This window comes from Vigna angularis, chromosome 2, assembly GCF_016808095.1.
Source record: "Vigna angularis cultivar LongXiaoDou No.4 chromosome 2, ASM1680809v1, whole genome shotgun sequence".
NCBI classification, from domain to species: Eukaryota; Viridiplantae; Streptophyta; class Magnoliopsida; order Fabales; family Fabaceae; genus Vigna; species Vigna angularis.
Genome location: NC_068971.1, coordinates 45,342,918 through 45,366,091, shown reverse-complemented (window position 1 = coordinate 45,366,091; position 23,174 = coordinate 45,342,918). Strand labels below are relative to the sequence as shown.

The window sequence follows — 23,174 nt, the reverse complement described above, 5'->3', positions numbered from 1 at the left end:
ATTTTATTTCCTAATAATTTTGGTATAAGTATTTATGATATATTATCTAAGATGCACTTTTGGAACATTTGTTTTGTTAGGAGTAGTGAAAAGTATTTAATTTTATGATTTGAAAAAGGGGACGCAAGGCAAGGCATATACTTGCCACAAAGCAAAAGATCCTTTAACATTTCATTCATGAAACTTTTCCCTTTTCCTAAACTATAGAAAGGAGGACAACATACAAGAGAAAAGAGAAAAGCAAAAAGGAAAATATCTGTGAAGCGCGTCCATAGCCAAGCATTTCATATCCAAGTGCTATTCGTTTGGCGAAGACGATGGACGATCAGAATTCAAGAGCAGTGGGCCCCATAAGTTTCATTACCATGCTGTTTGGACTGTAAACAAGCACACGTAGCACATCACTCGCAGTCTTGTTGTCACCTCCACGCAGATAGCGCCACCCTTCACCGTACAATTTCATTTTCTTTATTATTTGTTTAAATAAATTTCAGAATTTAACTCCACATTATTACTATATATAATATCACTCCTTCTCAGAGTGTCACGCTTCTCTCGACACCTCGAACTCAGCACACTCTCACTTTTGGATCTGTTCTTCTGCTTCTGAGAGAACATTCACTTCTTCTCTCCTAAATATCAAAGACTAAACCCTAAGTGCAGGCAAAGATGGTTTACACCATCTCCGGAATTCGATTTCCGGTTGTTCCTTCGCTGCATGTCTCCAGCCTCCGTGACGATCGCAGGGCAGCGTCTCTTCCTGTTTTTCTCAGAAAGAACAACTTCTCTCGTAATAAACCTTCCTCATTTTAGCCTTATGCTTTTACGATTCCGTTACATTCCTCTCTTGTGGAGTTATGTGAGTAGTACTTGCTAATTCTGGATTTCACTGCTTCTTATTATTTCTTTTTGTTGTTATCTTTTTCATCATTATGGTTGTTCTTATAACTAATGATAATAATAGTAATAATATATTTATTATTGTTGTTTGCTTTCTTGAATGTTAAAGCACATGCAAGGGCGGAAACTTGTTTGTTTGGTTTTGATTTCGTGTTAGAAGCGAGTGTTAACCTGGTGAAGCTGAAACGAGAGATTCTGCTGATACTCTTTACTTCGTGGTTGGACTTAGATAAAGTGTTCAATCTCGGGGCATTTTTAGATTAAAGATGTTAGTGTGTAGCTTTGTTTTCTGACCTCTGTTCTCTGATCGTGGATGCATGTGTTAGTAACTGAGATAATCGAGTTTTTCACGACTTTTATGACTATTACTCTATTGGGAGAATTTTAAGGTATATCTGCGTTTTCACGATTCGTTGGTCATATGTTGATAAAGGAAAGAATATAAACTTTGGTTGTCTTAAATTGTAAATCAAAATCATAATTTGTGTGCTTGCGTGTGAAATCTCAACTGTTATTGTAATAATTGTGTCGATTAGACTCTGCATTCTTTGAATTCTATAATATGAGAAGCCACTGTGGGTTGGTATAACTGATAAACCGAACATTTGAAAGTATGCATGGCATTTTAGTAACTACAGAAAGAAATATTAGCTATTGTAATACAGAAAGAAATATTAGCTATTGTAATAAGGTCGGGCTTTTAGATTCACTCTAGACAAAATATGTTTCCTTGGGTTGCAATTTGGGTGAAAGTATTTCAACATTTGCAAAATTTAGAGTTGAATCCCGTTACTAAACTCTTTGTTTTCAGAATATGAATTGAATGATTGAAGCAACTGTATAAGGTTTGATGGTGAAAGAGAAATGATCTGTAATTTGAATGGCTATGATTGGGCAAACCGTATGCAGCGCAAAATTGGCTTCATTTAATTTGTGAAACTGATTTAATGTTGATATGTGATTTTTTAAATTACTTATATATCATAGTGATACCAATAAAAATAGGAAAGGGAAATAATGTTGTACATCTATTTTACTTTGGATGAACACAAAGTTCAATCTAGTTTGTGCATGGCACTGATAAATCTACAATATTGGATTTAAAACATCTCAGTGATATAATTTGTGGGTACTTTCAGGGAAAATCCTTGCCGTAAAATCTTCTCATGATTCTGATTCCCCATCTTCTGCAATTGCTGAATCTGATAAGGTTCTTATTTCTCAAGATCAAGATAACTCTGCATCCTTGACAGAGCAACTTGAAACTCCTGTTATAACCTCAGAGGATGCACATGTACTTTTCTCTTACTCCATATCAAATATGTTTATATAATTATTTTTGTGTTTTGTTGTCACATGCCATTCTTTGTATTTGGATTGTGGTTTTCTTTCCAAATGCATCTGGAGAATGTATGAAAACTTTGTGCATTTTTGGTTGCAAAACCAGTGCTTTTTTAGGTAAGTTTCTGCCATATGGTTCATAGCTGATTGTAATTATGAGCAAGAAAGAATATGAGGGATGGAGGGAAAAAAGATATAAAAACTCTACTAATGTGAATGAAAAAGAAAGGAAAATGCTATTGTACAAATGTTGTTTTTCGGGTCATCATTGCTGATTAGTATGTGCAGTGTGCTTATGATCTTTAGACTGTAGCTAAAACTGCTCTTAGAAGATTTCTGAGATGTGAAGTCTATTTTAGGAGTCTTATTGTCTCAGATTAGACAAATACATGTTCGACCTCATTTGAAACTCTAACCATAGTGCATTAGGAAATTCTATCAGCGTGACTTCAAATCTTCTAATGAACATATTTTATCATGCTTTTGTCCCAAATCATGCAAAACACCACTTATATTGTGGTGTGGATTTTATCTTATTCAATGTGACTTAACACCTATTTGATGATTTTTTTAGATGTAGTCCTCTAGATTGTCCATTTATTTTAACTCAACCAAGTTTTCATATGGATCTTCAGCCTTCAACCAAGTCTTTGCTGAATATATGTTTTAATTTTTTCAGAATTTAGAGGATTTAACAATGGAAGATGAGGATAAATACAGCATTAGTGAAGCAGATACCAGTTACAGACAGATTGAAGGTGGGCTAGGTTCGGTGGTATCTGTTGGCAAGAAAGTAAAGATACCAAGTGATGAAGCTAAACCTAAGACCATTCCCCGACCTGGTGCTGGACAGAAAATATATGAGATTGATCCATCTTTGCTAGCCCACCGTGAGCATCTTGATTTCCGGTAAGTTAACCCCAATGAGCATCTTTTGCATCAAACAATGTGAGTACAAAAGGGGGAGTCTCTAAGTAGACTGTTACAAAGTTCTCTCTACTATAACTGCCTATCAAATCTTAATGGGTTGTCAGCTTTCAGCTGTACAATTGTCAGTTGACAACAATTGTTCAAAACTGAAACCAACAAATTACAATACTAGGCATCAATGTTCAATTTCATGCTTGTATAGGTTGTTTATCAACAAAGTTCCGTAGATTACCCTCTGGTTTTCAAAACTCTAACATCTCTTCTTTAACACTTTTTTACCTACTGTGCTGTAACTAAATTGACGTGGTTGTTTTAAATGTTGTTTCATAATTCACAGTTTCGGACAATACAAAAGATTGCACGATGAAATTAACAAGTATGAAGGTGGTCTGGATACATTTTCTCGTGGCTATGAAAAATTTGGCTTCATACGCAGGTACATACACATAACATTGTTTGATAAATTATTGATGTCATTATTGAGATGATAAATAGATACATCAATCCAATATATCTATTGCTGATCAATAAACAATATAGACTAGATTGAATACCCTAAGAGGACTTGTATAATTGATTAATGCTACAAATCGAAGAACCTTGAATTGAAGTCATCTGGCAAGTGGCAGCTAGAGTTGTTAAAACCTTAATAGGCAATCTAACTAATAATAAATATTAGTAACTGGAAATTGTAAGAGGCCAACATCTGGGAAGGGGCTAGATTGAAATGGCAAACAAGAATTGCATGGTGAGGATCATACTTAAGATCTTCAAAAGAGAGATTGTGGCGGTGAGAGGAGAGAGAAAGTAATAGACTCAGTGAATCACACCTTTAGTGTGAAATTTCTTACACTAAGTAATGGTGGTTTTTTTTGCTAAGCAAAAAAGGACACTTATATACTTAAATAAGTCATACAAGGTAAACCAAGACCTGATACAGTATTAAGTCAATGATATTACAATAAACCGATTCACAATGTCCTTACCATACAGACCTCCCACCACAGCCAAAAAATCATAGAAATACACTACTGAATTACACCCAGACTAAGTAATGATTGTCGTAGTACAGATCTTAATGGTGCAACAATAAATGTACATAAAAAGGGAAATTATGCCCATATTTCTACACCCTAACTAGTTGATCAATGTGGTCCTTAATGACTATAAGCTTTTGTTTGCAGTGCAACAGGTGTTACTTACAGAGAGTGGGCACCTGGAGCTAAGGTATATTTCTAGTCAATTATTGGTATTAGCAGTGCTTCTTGTTTTTTTGGTTGAAATTATTTTGCAGTGTCATTCATTGTTTATATGATTATTTCTGTAATTATGTAATGACTGTGGTATTCGTATCTGTATTAGTATGAAAGTTAAAAAAATAAAAGAAAGATATAAATACTCCTAGAGGCATCTAAAGTGTTTGATCTGATGTGTACGATTACTATTTTGGAGCACGTTTGCCTCTTTGGTAGAGTCTCTTTGAAGTTAAATTTTAATATATCTCTGCTTAATTATGCTTTTGGTAAGAGTGTTATAGTAGTTCTTCATTGCACTCGATCACACGTATTGCATTGACTGTTAGCCTACTTGAATATGTAAGAATTAAAAAAAAAAACATGTTCATATATGTTAGAGTTAATTTAGGACTTGTTGGACTTCTCTATATTGCTTGATTGAATTATGCTCTGAGACTTTCTCGTTCATAATGTGGTTAAATTTGAACAGAATCTACTTGTGGTAACTGATTGTCAGTGTAATGATAAGCACTAGCTACCTGAAGGTGAAAATGCAGTTATTTGGTTAAATTGGAAAGACCTAATTAATAATCTACCATGAATTTATGATTTAAGCAGCTTCTGACTCTTTCCATTCTAAATGATTCTGTATTTTCTTATTAAGTTTGGAGAAAATCCATTTTGGATCAATGTTATCAAATGGTGGTGCCAGCATGGTTGTTTTGTCAGTCATTGCCATCTGACATCTGCTAACAATTGGATGTTGTATGTGTAGTGTGTCTCTACTTGAAGACACAATATATAGCTGTCTTTTAATTTCCTCTCCAAAACATTATGGATGGTATTGATTGCTTTTCAGTCAGCAGCATTAATTGGAGACTTCAACAATTGGAATTCAAATGCTGATGTAATGGCTCGGGTATGTTATCTTTCATTGGTCTTCAAAGTTCATACATGTGAACTTTAATGTACTTTTTTTTTTATTTCATTAATAAGCCCTTATGTGTAAATAAGAAGTTGAACGTCTTGCGGTCTCAACTTTGTATTCTTTCCTCTGTTTGACCTAGAATCTAACCTTCTTTCCCCCTGGTTGTAGATAGTGTTATTTGAACTTAATTGACAATTGTATTTGCTATTAGCAACCTTTAAATGTTGTAATTTTTACTTTACAGAATGAGTTTGGTGTTTGGGAGATTTTTTTGCCAAACAATGTGGATGGTTCACCACCAATTCCTCATGGTTCTCGGGTCAAGGTAAATTTTTTCCTAAACAATTTGATGGATCTAGATAGTCTTCATTTGATTGTCTTTATTTTTATTTCTTTATCTAATAAATAACTTATATTTTAGTTGTTTGAGTATTCATATAGGCAGGGAATTTTATATCATAACTAATGAGTATTTTTTCAAATGTTTGTTCTGGTTCCTCATATTTGGTGCTTAAACAATTTTTCAATTAGTGCTTTTCTTTTTAAGAAGAATTACACTCTGAAAGGAGATAAAATTTGTCAGAAGTATGAAGAAGAATGCTCTTGGTTTTATCACAACTCACTAACAAGTGACATGGGATGTCTAAAAAGTTCTCCTCTATAATTTTCAAACTTGCAGATTCTTTTTTTGCTAGAGAACCTTTTTACTTGGATAATCATACATGTAAACAATTTCTAGATGTCTTGAATTAAGTCTCTTAGTATTCTCTCTGAAGTGTGAGAGCTAGCTAAATATCTCAATCATATTTGTAGATCCGCATGGATACTCCCTCTGGAGTCAAGGACTCGATTCCTGCTTGGATCAAGTTTTCTGTACAGGCTCCTGGTGAAATTCCATATAGCGGAATATACTATGATCCCCCAGAAGAGGTAAGCTTCTAGATATTTCTTTTCCCTTACATTTGTTATGAGTTAGGATTGTATCTTTAGCTTGACTTGATCTACCACAACGATGTCGGCAGTTTTGTAGTATTTTTAAGTCATTGCAATTTTTTCTTACATTAGGAGGAATGATGTAAGTAATTTCTCTTTTTAATTATTAAAAAATATAAATAGAGAATAGGTGGCAGAATGCAGGATAATGTTGAAGATAGTTTAGTTAGTATATCAAATAAAAATATTTGTTGATAACAATAATTTCAGTTATGTTTAATTCTTTTACCATACACTTCTGCATTAAGTTTTTCTTTTTAATATTTACAGGAAAAATATGTATTCAAACATCCACAGCCAAAGAGACCAAAATCACTTAGAATATACGAGTCACATGTTGGAATGAGTAGTCCGGTAAGATCATGTTTTTCTTTTTTTTTTTTGTATGTAAATCAGTAAGTCATCTATTTCCTTTTCCTAGATGTATTGTCTTTTTTTGAAAGTCAATTATCTATAACAACTTAAATTGGTCATTTTTTAATCATGATTGACCAAAGATCATATGACTTAACTCACTTTCCCAACATGTTATGATAGCAGCCTCCCTCTTCCTCCTAGCATATTACTAATTCTGTTTTTTGTTTATTTTTCATGTCTACTTCTGAAAAGACAAGTGGTTACCATTAGAGGCTTGTCAAGTGCATCCTATTAATGACTGGGTATTGGATTGTGATTATGCAAAAGAAACCAAATAGGATTGCACTATCAAGTAGATACCACTCAAAACTAAATTTGCTATTGTTAGAAGTTTAGGAAATGGGAGGGAATTTTCTTAGCAACTGACAACAGGGTTAGCTAAATCCCTGATTTATTTCCTTCTTATCTATTCCCTTATAATTTCTCTACAATATTTACTTGAACAGATCTGCATAGTAGCTGATTTACTTGCTGTTTATTTCGTGTATTGACATATTTGAACAGGTTAGACTAGTCACATACTAACCAAAAGTTTCCTTGTATAACTATAGGCTAAGCTTTTTGGTAGTGTTAAAGTTCTTATTTCATGATTTCCTCTATGATGGCTCATTTTCTTGACCTAATTAGACAAGACCAACCTTGTCAAAAGGGAGGTGAGACATTACAAATCTACCAACTGGGGTCAGCTTTTCAAGTAAGGGGACATGTTCAAATAGGCAAACAAATCACTGTTTAAAAGTAGGACAGGATCTCTATTTGGTTGGTCCTCAAGCAAATTGAGGCACTTACCATCCAGGACCTCATCCTAAAACACATCCACATTTATGGTGTTTTTCAGCTCTCCCAATTGAGAAAGGTAATAGGAAAAACTGGGATTGAATTTCAGAACTTCAACCTTATGATCATGGTTGAATTTCAACCGGTTGGTGTTGCAAGGAGCTAAAATAAAGTGAATATTAGTTAGAAACTGTTAGAGAAGATAATTTGTTGGTTAGAGGGTTTGAAGAAGGGTGAAAGAATTCATTCAGAGATTTGGAAGATTTGTAACAAAGGAAGGACCATTTGAGATTAAAACTGTTCAATGATCTGTTTTGTTTTTTATCAATTTCTTATATTTCTTTCCAGAGTTCACAATAGTAGATGTCGACTAGGCTTACATAAAGACATTCACAAGATCCCTCTCTAATTTGATTATCATACTTCAAACAAAATATAACCTATCTAGAAATGTCAAAACTGCAAATGGATATTTGTGTCCTAATTCTTTTAATGTTTGTCAATATGAAATTATCTTATTATTCACAGAAGTAGCATTAGTAACTGCTATGTTTATCATAAAAGCTAAGCTCAATGAATTAGTGGTTATGTGCAACAACATTTCAAATCTTGTAAAAGAAAACGTAGTTTTTTACTGAACATTTTTAGGATTAGAGATAAATCTGTAAAGTTCAAGAAAAGTGTCTATTTGGAGTTTCAGTTTTTTTTCTACCATCAACAATATTGTGAACCATGTGGTGCAGGAGCCAATGATCAACACATATGCCAATTTTAGAGATGATGTACTACCTCGCATTAAAAAGCTTGGCTACAATGCTGTCCAGATTATGGCCATTCAAGAACATTCTTATTATGCCAGCTTTGGGTAACTTTTCAGTTTTCTTTCTTATTATGCCAGCTTTTTGCAACTCTTCTGTTGTCATTTTTCCTTTGCTCCCAAATTGTTGATTGTCCCAATGAGATTCATAATATAACAACCAGCAGGCAGTTTTTGTGTGCTATATTTCTGGTTTCTCAATAAGTTAGTGTTTTTCTTAGTTTTGATGGTTTGATTGTACTAATAGTGTTGTGCATGGTGCAGGTACCATGTCACAAATTTCTTTGCACCTAGCAGCCGATTTGGAACTCCAGAGGAACTTAAATCTCTAATAGACAAAGCCCACGAACTAGGTCTGCTTGTTCTGATGGATATTGTACACAGGTAAAGACTATTCCTCATACATATTATTCTTTTCCTTATTTTGTTGATATCTCTATTTCTTTCCTTTTAACCTTATTCTCAATTTTCATTACATCAATGATACTATTTTTAAGGTTTTATTCCTACAACCTTAGATCTGATTGTGAAAATAATATATTGTGAATGTAGCCATTCATCAAATAATACTTTGGATGGCCTAAACATGTTTGATGGAACTGATAGTCATTACTTCCATCCTGGGTCACGAGGTTATCATTGGATGTGGGATTCTCGCCTTTTCAATTATGGAAGCTGGGAAGTAAGTGCTGGCTCCACAGAATTCACTGGCTTGGTTATGATAATATTTTCATCATGATTCTTCTCTACCTTTTGGAGAATAGTAAGTGACTGACTTTAATTCTTATTTTAGGTACTAAGGTATCTACTTTCAAATGCAAGATGGTGGCTGGATGAATACAAGTTTGACGGATTTCGATTTGATGGTGTTACATCAATGATGTACACTCATCATGGGTTGCAGGTACACTCTAATTGGATTTTGTGTTTGGCCTTTAAGTTTCTTGGTATTTTAAGATTAGTTTTGCTACTTTTGTTATTGGTTAAGTGTTCAAGGATTATTATTAGAATGCCAATTGAATTAGAAAAGGGAGAAATTATCAATACCATTAGATTTTTATCAGAAAGTTGCATATGATTGGACAGATTTATTGCTTTGATGAGCTTGTTTGTTTTCTTATTCTTACTCTGGATATTTGAATTTGTCAAATATTCTGAAAATGGAATTAAGCCAAACTTATAAAATTAGGAAAAACAGTTCCAGGTTATTTTTGTTTGTGTGACAAGCCCATTCCTTGCATCCTTGGTGGCCTTGCAAGGTCTGGTTTTAGACTGCAAACAATGCAAAAGCCATGTAACTTGTACAATTTGATGGATGCACGAGAAGTGTTGTATCATGAGAATGAATATGACCTGCTTAACTGAAATGGTTTGATTGTACAGTTAGATAATGATGTAGATCTTCACCTATCATCTACTCCCACTAAAAACATTGAACTTTGAATTGAGAAGTCTCCTTTGGTGTTAGCAATTTCAACAAAGTTGATTTTTACCATTTTAACAACTAATGAAATATATTCTACCCGTGGTTAGACTTTGAAGCAGAGGATTCTGTTTCACTTAGATATTCTTTCTCAATCATTTTTTTCTTTTTCTTTTGTATTATTGATCTTGCTGTAGGTAGCATTCACTGGAAATTACAGTGAGTACTTTGGTATGGCAACTGATGTTGATGCTGTGGTTTACCTGATGCTGGCTAATGATCTCATTCATGGCCTCTTCCCCGAGGCTGTTACCATTGGTGAAGATGTACGTTATCCTCTTGAAAGTTTTAAATAAATGTACAACTTTAACATTTTATTCAAACTGCTTTTAGGAGTTGAGTAGTTGTCACCTCTTGAACTTGATTTGACTTTCATTGGTCAAGTATAAATGGTTGTGTAACTGTTGTAAAGAAAAAAGACAGTATGATGATTGAACTCGAACCCTCTATATGACTCAATGAAATTGGCAGTTGACAATTCAAATTTTATTCCATTTCCAGGTGAGTGGAATGCCAACATTCTGCCTTCCTACACAAGATGGTGGGGTTGGTTTTGATTATCGCCTGCAAATGGCCATTGCAGACAAGTGGATTGAGATTCTCAAGTAACCTTTACTTTTGAGCACAGATACAGCATATTGTGTTATAAACCCATTTGGATGAGCTTCATTGTATATTAGTGTGAAAAGAAATCCATGTTTGATTTCAGTGCTGTCCTTTGTGTGTAGGAAGCAAGATGAGGACTGGAAAATGGGTGATATTGTCCACACACTAACAAACAGAAGATGGCTGGAAAAATGTGTAGCTTATGCTGAGAGTCATGATCAGGCCTTGGTTGGTGACAAGACAATTGCATTTTGGTTGATGGACAAGGTGTTTGTTTCTTCTATATATTGTTTCTCACCTATTTGAAACTGCATGATGAATATAAGTGCTTATTTACATTACTTGACTATTATAAATCTTATGGAAATTTCTCGTATGCATTTGCAATCAGCTTCTGATGTTGAGTATCAGTTTAGAGATATAACATGTTTCTTGAATTCTTTTGGTTCTTTGCTTCTGTTGAATCATTTAAGGACACTTGTTTCTGCTGTATAAAGTGTATGAATGCAGTTTGCAACTGAACATTTATATTTTACTAATATTATGTTGCCTTCTTCAGGATATGTATGACTTCATGGCGTTAGACAGGCCATCTACACCTCGTATAGATCGTGGTATTGCATTACACAAAATGATTAGGCTTATTACCATGGGACTTGGTGGTGAAGGGTATTTGAATTTTATGGGGAATGAGTTTGGCCATCCTGGTAAGCATATTTGATTACCAAAACATTATTCTGTAGAGATTCAATAATTACATGACTAGTTGGATTTGAAGTTTTCAAATTAAGTTTTTCTCACTCGTTATTGCTCTGTTCAGAGTGGATTGATTTTCCAAGGGGTGAACAACAACTTCCTAATGGCTCAGTAATTCCAGGGAACAACTACAGTTATGATAAATGCAGGCGAAGATTTGACTTGGTAAGTTCTTGGACCTGTGCAATTACTAATTTATATTACCACTATTTAGTATTTATTTATTATAAGATTTCAGTTAGATGAGCACTGCGTTGATGCAAAATGTGTTCATCATATTATTGATGAATTATAAACTATACTGATCTTTTTCTATACATGTTTGAATATTAGAGGAATGAGTACCATGCAACTTTTTCTTTCTTCATCCCTATTCTTTCTTTTAGGCTTAATGTATTTTTTACAGGACAATTTTTGTTCAAATATTCTGAGTTCCAAGTATTTTATTTGTTGGTGGCAGTTAGATTAAGTTATGTAATGATTCGTATTTTTCATTAGCTTTTTGTCTTCCCATCTTGTCATCTTGGTTGATTAGTCTTTATTTTATTTGTTTTGCTTTTATTGTCTTCATGAGTATAAGCAGTGGTTATGGAAAAGTTGTTCTCTTTCTGCATCTTTGCTATTGTTGATTGTTTGCATCTTTGCTATTGTAGATTGTTTCCGTCTTTTTACAAACTGTTATCGAACAGTATGGATCCCTCTTCATCGAAATATAGACCATGTTTCTTTCTTCCTGAAAATCACCAAACTGATTTAGTGACAGTTACTGGATATAATATATTTGAACCTTTGAAATACATGGAGTAATGGAGGAACTAATATGAATTGGCTGTGATGTGAACATCTCTAACATTGCATGCTACGAAAATCAAATGAAGTTGTTAACAGTTAAACACATGGACATGGAGTAAGAAAATGAAACTAGTTTCCTGAAATATCCAATAAAGATTATGATGAATCATTGCCTGATAGAATCTTAGTTTTGTAGGCAAAACATCAAAATATATGTTTTGTTTTGTTTTCTATCATGCATTACCTTGACATCAAACAAAACTTCCATATACTTATTAACGGAATAGAGAAGAAAAAATAATTCATTGTTCAAAAGTTACAAAATTCATCTTGTATTGCTTAATCAGGGAGATGCGGATTATTTAAGATATCAAGGAATGCAAGAATTTGATCGAGCCATGCAGCTTTTAGAAGAAAAGTTTGGTGTAAGCATTCGTATCTTTATGTCTCTTATTTCCTAGTCAATGAATTATCCTAATGAAATCTTTTACGGCAATTGCTCATCATTAGAGATAACAAACATAAGTTTGTAGTACCTCATAATCATAATAACAATAATATACTTAACCTATGTTCGTTAACTGTACTTAATTTTTTGTCTCAGTTCATGACTGCTGAACACCAATATATTTCACGGAAAAATGAAGGTGACAAAGTTATAATCTTTGAAAGGGGCAACCTCGTCTTTGTCTTCAATTTTCATTGGCATAACAGCTATTCAGATTACAGAGTTGGCTGCTCAACCCCTGGGAAATATAAGGTATGACATCTGCATGTAGTGGATACTATCATACATAGTTTATGACCAACATTAAGTTTATTTTCTCCTTCCGATGTTAGAGAATTTGTTTCATAATGGATTATGTTTTCCTTTGTCCAGATTGTTTTGGATTCAGATGATGCCTTGTTTGGTGGCTTCAATAGGCTCAACCACTCTGCTGAGTACTTCACTAATGTATGAGACTTCTCTAAACTTGTGTCTGAGACTTCTCTAGTTGTGTTGTCTCTAGTTTGTATTTTCCTATGCTTGTTCTTTCACACACTTGCAGACCTGATTTTAGTGCTTTGACTATCTCGGTAAATTTTCTTGTGATTTTACAGGAAGGATGGTATGATGACCGACCTCGATCCTTTCTCGTCTATGCACCTTCTAGAACAGCAGCAGTTTATGTCCTTGCAGATGACGACGATGATCTTGAACCAGCCCTTTCAGATGAAGCTGAACCAGCCCTTGCAGATGAAGCTGAACCAGAGCCAGTTGATCCTTGATAAGAAGATTCTGGGACAAATGTTACAAGTACACGATGGCAGCAGTAAATCCCCAGTGAAACTAGCCAAACCAATATCTTGTTGTTTAACCGACACTGAAACACCAAAGAAGCATATTTGAAGTGGAATAAGTGGGAGCGCTAGTTAATCTTTAGTGAGGCAGGACACTGACTCGAAATCTTGTACATGTGCCTTGCTAGGTAATAATTGCGATATCACACCCATCTTTCTGTTTTTTCTTTTTAGGATTCAATGTCGTAACCTGAGTCTCAAATGTCAATCTCCATAATGTATACTCTCCTAAGAGTTAGAGGCTTCAAAGGGACTTTTATAGTGAAAAATTTTGCAGGAGGCTGACTTTTGCTTTGGGGTCTTTTTTCGGTAGCTGTCTCCTTTATATTTAAAAGTTGAGTTGTAGCAATTCCTATCCGTGTAATAAAGACATCATACGTCGTGGAAAAAAGAAAGTAAAATAATTACCTTACTTTACGAAGGGTTGGTTGGACATTCAATTCCTTTCAACTTCTATTTTTTAAAATTAGAATAGTTTATATTCACGACCAACAGCAAATCACCGGTTTAATGTTCCAGAAGGAAATATCAATGGCCAATGGGTTCAGTGCTTAGACTTTCCATCCCAAGAATTCAGGTTTCTGCATCCATGTGCAAAATTTTTATGGATTTCAGTAATTTTAAGCAAATTGTAATTCCTCATCGTCATTTAAATCAAGATTTCTGTTTTTTTATTTTATATTTATAAAGTTGCATTTTTTATGATGACTTTATTTTCTAAAAACAAAAGTTTTTACTTAATATCATTTTAATTTTTTCTAGGGAAGTCTCATGATTTCAACTTATCTTTGGTTCCTGATATATATATAATGGTTTTTTCTTTTATATTGAACGAGTCTTTCACATATTTAGTAATTATAGTTATAAGAATTAAATTTAATAATTATAGTTGCGTTTTCCTATATTTTAAAAATAAGATTTAAGTATTTGTTTTCTTAAGTGGTTAAGTCTTTTTAAATGATAAATTTTAAATACAACTTTTGTAACTTAAACTAAATTAGGTTTTTGTTCATCAAAACATAAAATAAAAGTGGAAAATTAATTATAATAAATAGATAAAATAAAGTTATAAGTTCTTTAATACAGCTAAAGTGTGTGTTATGACTTAGAATATTCATTATTTTTCTAAAATATACAAATTAATTATTAATACATAAATAAAAATTATTTAATTAATATTGCAATTCCACAAGATGAAAAATCATTTCACCGTTTAAGATAAAAGACTGAATAAAGTAATTAAATTCCTATAATTGTTTTTAGTGAACTAAGGGACAAAATAATTAGTTCATTTAATTAAAGGTGAAACAAAGAACTAAGGTTAAACAAATGACAAATGACAAAAATACAATTGCAGTTGCTGATATAATTCTTTTTGGAGTCAGCTTCCTAAGATCCCAACTGTTATTTTGTGTTTCTTTTCCTCCCGTCACTAAAAGGAGAACGACTTGGTCAAACAGTTTTGGTCAAACAGTTTAGGGGTATCGGAGCAAGTAAAGCTGCTCTCCTTGTTTCAAATTTTGAGCATAAGAAGCAAATAATAATATAAGTTGCTTTCACTGTATTTGAATCATCTTACTTACATGAGCTTCAATTTTTTCTGTTTATTACTTAGTGGGAAATTTAGGAGCTGAAATAGTTTTTGTGTAGACAAAGACATATGAAAGATGAATCGAGTGTTATAAGATAATATTACATTTTTTTATGTTTTCGTAAGGACAAGTCAATGTTAATTACTTTTAAAATTTGATGTATTGATTAGATTAATATAATAAGACACATTAAACTAGTCGTTCATATATTTATTAGATAACTTTAAAATATACATTAGGCAACTCCATAGATAAATTAGATGAGTCTATCAATAAACATTAAACAAGTCTGTTCATTCATTGATTAGATGAATCTCTTAATACAAATTAGACAAGTTTGTTCATATACTAATTAAATGAATATACCTAAAAACATTAGACAGGTCTAACAAGATACATTAAACGAGTATGTTCATACATTGATTACATAAGTATAACAAAAAACAAATGAATCATTCCATCAATATTATTAGATGAGTACAGGAATACTCATTAGATAAGTTTGTTCATTTACTAATTAGACGAGTATTACAATACACATTGGATGAATTTGCTCATAGTTTGCTCATACACTAATTACACAAGTCTAACAATATATATATTGAATGAGTCTATCTATACACATATTAAACAAGTCTATTGATATACATTAGACAATTATGTACATTTTCTAATTAGACGAGTCTTGCAATATTCATTAGGTGAGTATGTACATGATAATGATTAGACGATACTAACAATATACGTTAGATGAATGTGTCCATGAAGTGATTAAATGAGTCTAATAACATATATTAGACGAGTTTGTTAATGTTTTAATTAAATGAGTTTAATATTACATATTAGATAGTTATTTATACATGAATTTATGTTTTAATTGTGTTGAGTGCACATATTTATTCATATAATTTATATTGTTAGAGGATCTATATATTTTTACAATACTTATTACACGAGTTTAAATATATTTTGATTTAAAAAGTTTAACAATAAAGATTATACGAGTGTGTCCATATATTGATTATATAAGTTTAACAATGCATATTAGACAAGTTTGTCCATGATGAGACAAATTTGACAATACACATTAGATATGTCTTTTCATATACTAATTAGATTAATATAACAAAAATTTTATAGGAGTCTAACAATAGACATTAGACGAGACCGTTCATACACTGGTTAGAGGAGTATAACAAAAAATATTAGACGAGTCATTCCATACATTAATTAGACGATAATGAAAAAAATATTAGAAAATTATAAAATATATTGATTAGATGAGTATAACAAAAAATATTAGGAAAGTCTCTTGATATATTAATTATACAAGTTTAACAATACACATGAAATGGATCATTCATATATGAGTGTTTCTCCCTCCACCTCACCAGTCTCGTCCTGCACCTCCCAATTTTTGTATCATTCCACTTGTGTCCCTATTACTCTGTCATGACATATAGAATATTTTGACTGTTTTTATTTGGATGAAGTTGCACAGTTATCCGTACTTTGAAGTGCGGCTGCAATTTGAAATAATCTAAGTATAGTTGGAAGTGTAGTAAATCATGCACGCAGTTCAAAATGCAGTTGACGCACTTGAAAGTGCGGTGAAGCTTTTTATTTATTATATTTAATTTAATTTTATTTGCTTTGCATTTGGAAGTGCGTTGAAATTTTTTTATTCTACATTTATTATATTTGATTGTTTTTTAATTTTATTTGCTTTTTATATTTTTTTTATTAGTTTATTTAAATATTAAATTGTTTTTAATTAATTTGTTGTATTTTTGTGATCTTTTTAAACTTTTTATATTGAATTGTTAACATTTTTTTAATTTTTATTATATTGATATTTATTTAAATATTATTTATAATATAATTAATTTTAAATTTATATTTGTTTGTTAATATGTAATTTTTTGAAATTATCTATTTATTTAAAAGATATTTATTATGCGTAATTTTTAGTTTTTAAACTGATAAAAAAAATAAAAAACAAATCAAATTCAAAAAATAGTAAATCAAAACAAAAAGCGAGAAAAAAAATTCACCGCATTTCCAGTTACGTCCAAATGAACCGCACTTCCAAGTGCGGTTACGCAATTTCAACTGCGGTGCCGTATGAACCGCGTTTCCAATTGCGACGCGATGTGAACCGCACTTCCAACTGCGGTTACGATTGATGCTCAACCCAATTTCCAAGTGCGGCAACCTCTGTAATCGCTTTTTCGCCGACCTCTGCAACCGCTCTTTCGCCGGTGTGTTCTCAACCACGTCTTGACTCGACCTTTGTCGCATCTAACCCAGAAATGCATCCAATCCAGATCTTCGTCCCATCCAACCCATAAATGCATCCAACCCAGCACCAATGTCCTCTCAACCATTACGGTTAAGGTCTCGACTTTCATCCCATCCAACCAAGAAATGCATCCCATCACATACAAATAAACAACACATACAAACAAATAACAGTGAAAATATTATCTAGGTTCTAATAGGGGCATAGTTGGAATAATAAAAAAATTGGGAGGTGCAGGATGAGACTCGTGAGGTGCAGGCAGAACCACTCTTCATATATTGATTAGATGACTTTAGCAATATACATTAGACAATACATTTTATACACAAATTAGATGAGTCTATTAATACACATTAAACAATTTTTTCTATTCATTAATTAGATGAATTTCAGAATACACATTAGACGAGTATATTCATACACAAGTATAGCTAAAACCAAGAGACAAGTATAGCAACATATTATATGTGTTTGATCACATACCCATTAAACAAGTATAACAAAAAATATTAGATAAATCTAAGAATACACAATAGATAAGTTTGTCCATACACTTAGATAAATATTGTAATACACATCATGTGATCGTTTGCATATACATTGATTAGACGAGTATAATAATATACATTAAACAAATATTTTCATACACTTATTAAACGAGTCTATTAATATATGGTAGACGACAATCCCTTTTTGTTATTATGAGTTTTGTAATATACATTACACGAATTTATCCATCACTCATCACACGAATCTGTCGAGTTGATTAGATAAGTCTAACTTTACACAAATTTGTCTATGTACTCATTACACGAGTCTAACAATACATATTAGACGAATGTGTCGAGTTGATTAGACAAATATAAAAAAACACATTAGATGAATTTGTCTACTAATTAAATGAATTTATTCATACATTCATTTGTATTTTTAGCAAGTCTATTATATGCATATATATATATATATATATATATATATATATATATATATAATAAATCACAAAGTAAATATTATTTATTAATATTTTAACTGACAGATAACTTTTAAATTTCTCGGAAGAACAAAATTAAAAGAGAGTATATTAAACAGATTTTAAGCGAAAATTTTAAAGGAATTCGTGATAATAATAAATATGATAATGCTTTTTGTGTTGATAAAATAAAATATGAACACACTCTAAAATACAAAATAACCTCTAAGATAGAAAAAAATTACAGATAATTATGATGTTATTACTCTGATAAAATATGAAAATATTATAGTAAAAACCAATATGTTATAATTGTATTTTTTTTTATCTTAATGTTATCTTTCTATTATATTTCTATCCTAAATTGAGTTAGGAAAGACGAAAGAATTTATGAATAAAATAGAATTTCCTGTTTATTTTTTTCATCGGTAAAGTTGATAATAAGTCGAGGAGGGGAGAGAGAGAGCTCTAAGAAACCATTAAAAAATTGTTAGGTTGAGATTATGGTTGAAATATGATTTTGAAATAATTAAGGCAGGTTGGTTTATGGAAGAAAATGGAAGTGGATGAAAAAATAATAGAAAGCAGAATAATCATGTAATTTAATTGTGTGGGATACACACATAAGTTACCTACATTTAAACCAATTAAACTTTTCAATCCAGCTCAGAGACAAATTAAATGGGCCTATATCATCTTCTTTTGGCAATATAAAAGGATGTTTGGCCCAAAAAAGAATTTGGCATTCAGAAGAATGTCAATTACTTTTTGCACGCCATAGGTTTTCCTTCGTGGGAATGCTTGTAAAGTCGAAAGTGTTTATACTTTAATTTTTGGATTCTGAGATGCATTATATCTTGCCCGACCCAAAAATGTATTGTGAATTAAAAAATGAAAAGTATATTTCTGAATTTAAAAATACATCTCAAATCTTCAAGTTATTTAATTTATAATGATTTTTGAGTTACGCAAGTATTTTAAATCATATAATTTAAAATATATTTTTAAATTATGTAAATTGTGAAACCCCATAAAATAGTATTTTAAAAGTGGTGGTAGTCTAAAAATAGTGGGACTCGATTATTTTAATATTAAATGATTTTATTATAAATAGTTTTGTTTATAATCGAGTTTCATTATTTTAAAACATATCATCTCTCTAGAAACCACTTTTCTAGAGTTGTCTACCTTCTCTCTAAGAATTCTTGATCTCAAGTCGTCTGTTCGACGATTAGGAAGTGTCTAGGCGATTCTAGTGTTGAGGGCTACAACTCCTACCGATCATTTCCTGTTTTAAGACGGTAAATTATTCCCCCTTTTTTTTTTCGTACGTTCTTAGACTCTAATCATGCAACAATTCCTATTTACATGTATATGGTTGTTTCTCTTCAATTTTTGGCTCAATTTGGGTTCTAAGGTTGGTTTCCTATCACAAATCGGTAAATTGTAGGTTTTGTAGAATTTTCTTGCGACGCAAGGTTCTGTTGGGGGTTTCTGTGAGCTGTGCTGTGTTTCTCTAAGGTAAGGGAAGTTAGAGTTTTTTTAATTAGTAGTATGACATGTGTGTGTGATAAATTCTGTGTTATGGTGCTATTTGAGTTAAATCTTAGGTTTTGAGTAGATTAAATTATCTGTTCTTTGAATGCCAAATCATGAAACTGTGAAACGAGGGTTGTGAACTGAGTTGGATGGTGTGTGCAGCTGTAATTGAACATATTAAATGTGAGTAATCTGTTATAGTGGTGATTAGATAGAAAGTGAAGTGAATTGTGCTTGTTTAGAGTCATTTTAGAGGAAGTGAGGTAGTGGAAATGAGAAGTGGAGGTCAAGGGCTCAATTGGTCTATTGGGACAGTTTAAGTAAGTCAGATGTGACTTGTTTGAGTCATCAAAATGGTCAAAAATATGTACAAAGTGGTAGAATGGATTTTGGGTCTTTAAGTTGAGAAATTTGATGTTCTAGAATAAGATTTGGTTCATAATCACTTTAGATTGGTGGTAGGAAGGTTTATAATCACTTAGACAAGTCTAGGTATATAACAAAATCTAGGGGTGTTAGAAGTTAGGAAAAATAGTTAGAATTGGTGAGTGGTGTATGAGTTGCATTATTTTGCAGAATTTCGTTCTGCAGATTATGCAGACTCGCTGTGCGGATAGTTTCGCACAACGAGTCCTTACAACGACGTGTTCTTTGTTTAGTCATTCGGACAACGAATTGGTGCGTTGTGCGAGTGATGAGTCAATATTTTATTCACTTCACTTAGTTTATTGTATCGAATTTAATCGGAGAATTGTGCTTAATTGTCCGGTATTTTCCCGTTTTTGATAATTGTGCTTAATTTGACCAAAAATTCTTGTTTTAATTAATTTGAATTATTTGAGCTAATTATTTGCATTATTAATTGTAGGAAAATTGTTGGATAATATTTGGGACATTTAGAGGCTAAATCTGAGGAGGTGTGGATTTAAATTATGGGAGTGCACATGGAGATTGGCTTGATTGGAGAAGCTAGGAAGTGGTGCTGGAAGAAAAAGAGGCTCACGGCCTGAACCCAACAGAAGCACGTCGGCCCAACAGCTTGGAAGAAAGTTACGCACGTCCAGCACGTCCGCACACATCCAGAACGAGCGTCCAGCAGATGGCACGCACGTCCTGATTTGGCTTCGCGGATAGCACGAGCGTCCAACACTTCAGCGCACGTCCAGCACGTCCGCACACTTCCAGAACGAACGTCCAGCAGAGCAGATGGCACGCACGTCCTGATTTGGCTTCTTGCGGAGCACGAGCGTCCAGCAGATGGCACGCACGTCCTGATTTGGCTTCTCGCGGAGCACGAGCGTCCGACACTTCAGCGCACGTCCAGCAGAGCAGCACTCCAACGAACGTCCAGCACGTCCGCATACATTCAGAACGAGCGTCCAAAGATGAAGTGCTACGTCCGCACACATCCACAGCGCACGTCCAGCGCACCACGCAGCAACGTTGGAGTCCAGCTGAAGAAAGGAAGCTTTCATTTTGCAGCTGGAAGTGCTGGAACACTTCAACCAAGGAAGCACATATTCAATTTTGTTGCTTTGGTGTTCCACGGTGCAACAGCTGGTCTAGAAAGAAGAGGAGGCAGCGTTGGTGTGTGCGCTCACGGAGGGGGGCTGGAATAGGAAGCACAGTTACGACCTGGGAGATAAAGCTCTGAAGTGGTTATCTTAGTCCAATAACTCAAGGGTGTGCACGTGGAAGAAAAGCAATGGGAGACAATTAATAAGGAGGTAGCACCGTGCACTCATTTGCTTAGGAAGAGGAGGTTTTATTTTGGAGAGAGGAAGTGATGCATTACTGGAATAGGCCACACGTGAAAGGGAGCATCTAGCATTGTGGGTTACGTGTCTTTGGTTGCCACTTCCACCTAAGGAGAAAAAGTAATTTGGCAACACCTTCACGTGAAAAGGGGATGCGCTGTCCAGCACGGCCCACACTTGGAAGTAGCACATCAATGGACTCACGACCTTGGCCCAACACACTCCACGCACACGATCCAGCAGCTTGACACGGTCCAGGGGCCTCACAGGAAGGCTGGCAGCAGTAAAGTAGGAGGTGCAGCCAGCAAATTAAAAAAAACACACGACCCTGGAGCTGAGGGCAGAGGGAGAAGACCTACATCACAGATTTTTCATTGAAAGGTTTAATCATTCACTTAGTCCCTATTTTCGCATGGAATCTCAATTTCGTCCCTTTCTTTCTGAAAATATCAATTGGGTCCCAATTTTATGAAAATTGCAACAAATCAATCCTTTCCGTTAAATAAAAAGCACGTGGATATCGAATTAGGGATTCTTCTCTCTCAGTGCTTCTAGGGTTGGGTTCGTCCAAGATCGAATTAGGGATTCTTCTCTCTCAGTACTTCTAGGGTTGGGTTCGTGCAGATCGAATTAGGGGTTGAGGTTTCGTGCATATCGAATTCTTCTGAGTACTTCTACGGTTTAATCGAAGTTGCGGTTGAAGATGCATCCCTGCTCGTCTTTGTCATGCAGCGGGTGGCGGAAGCAAGATAGTAATGTGGTCTGTGGTGGTGCTCGAGGAGTTAAGAACAACAATGGTAGTCCGTTGTGCTATTGTGGGATGAAATGTGTTATCAGAACTGCAAGAACAGTCAAGAACAGAGGCAAGCAATTTTGGGGCTGCCCTAAGTTCAAGGTAAGGTTTTTTGTTGGGTTTTTCGTTCATCTTATATTCAGTTCCAGGGTGCCCTGATTGGTGTTTTGTTGTACAGAATGGTGGTGAAGATGGTGGTTGCAATTATTTCACATGGTGTGCAGATCATGGGGTTATTGAAACGGAAACCAGTGCAAAGTGTGAAGGCAAGTCTGAGTGTTTGCTGAACAGAGAAGCAATGGAAAGTGGATGGAAGATTATAAGTGATTTGGACTGCTGTGTGAAGAAATTGGGAAATAGGCTTAATGTACTGTTAGGGATTGTCTGTGTTCTTGTTGTGGTGAACATTATTGTACTTACAATAGTGTTTTTTCGTTCACCATCACCATGATTTCATTGTACTTATGATGGGATGTACTTAGAATGCAATGAACCAAAGTTATTTTGACTATAAAAGTTTGTATTGTTTGTAATGTACTTCATGATGATTTTGCATATGTGACGCTCGTTCACCATCACCATGATTTCATATATGTGACGCTCGTTCTTATGATGGAATGTACTTCATGTTGATTTTGCATGTTTTCTTAGTTAGCGAGCGTCCGTTCGGTTTTAATTTGGGTTGAATCTTAAAGCGTTCGGTCTGTGTGGTAGTGTTTGTGAGCGTTCGATTTTGGCGTTTTGTTATACTAGTGATTGTAACGTTCGACAGACTCGAGTAACTTGAAGGCGTTCGTTCCTTATATGTGATGTTCATTTTGCATGTTTTCTCAGTTAGCGAGCGTCCGTTCGATTTTAATTTGGGTTCAATGTTAAAGCGTTCGGTCTGTGTCGTAGTGTTGCTG

General features: G+C 33.7%; 1 protein-coding gene across 3 annotated transcripts; it reads left to right on the top strand.

Moving 5' to 3' along the window:
• The first annotated feature begins 256 nt into the window (after positions 1-256).
• On the top strand, positions 257-13,733 carry LOC108329112 (1,4-alpha-glucan-branching enzyme 1, chloroplastic/amyloplastic-like). 3 transcript variants are annotated; one of them, XM_017563145.2, is made up of 23 exons: positions 257-451; positions 541-790; positions 2,040-2,194; positions 2,921-3,150; positions 3,509-3,607; positions 4,356-4,398; positions 5,266-5,325; positions 5,579-5,659; positions 6,148-6,264; positions 6,598-6,681; positions 8,265-8,386; positions 8,603-8,722; positions 8,891-9,020; positions 9,132-9,242; positions 9,959-10,087; positions 10,323-10,426; positions 10,550-10,694; positions 10,987-11,134; positions 11,248-11,348; positions 12,323-12,400; positions 12,580-12,735; positions 12,856-12,930; positions 13,077-13,733. In XM_017563145.2, the coding sequence occupies exons 2-23, from the start codon at positions 670-672 to the stop codon at positions 13,242-13,244; spliced, it is 2,577 nt and encodes an 858-aa protein (XP_017418634.2). In that variant the 5' UTR covers positions 257-451; positions 541-669; the 3' UTR covers positions 13,245-13,733. The 3 variants fall into 3 exon arrangements, with proteins under 3 accessions (XP_017418634.2, XP_052728747.1, XP_052728748.1); XM_052872787.1 differs by lacking the exon at positions 257-451 and having other exon boundaries at positions 530-790; XM_052872788.1 differs by lacking the exon at positions 257-451 and having other exon boundaries at positions 734-859.
• The last annotated feature ends 9,441 nt before the right edge of the window (positions 13,734-23,174 follow it).

What these genes read in the sequence shown, in the direction of transcription:
- LOC108329112 (XM_017563145.2), top strand. Translation starts at nt 670, where the DNA reads ATGGTTTACACCATCTCCGGAATTCGATTTCCGGTTGTTCCTTCGCTG. An exon ending in CGTGAGCATCTTGATTTCCG is followed by an intron (nt 3,151 to 3,508) that starts GTAAGTTAACCC and finishes CATAATTCACAG; the next exon opens with TTTCGGACAATACAAAAGAT. An exon ending in CTGCTGAGTACTTCACTAAT is followed by an intron (nt 12,931 to 13,076) that starts GTATGAGACTTC and finishes GTGATTTTACAG; the next exon opens with GAAGGATGGTATGATGACCG.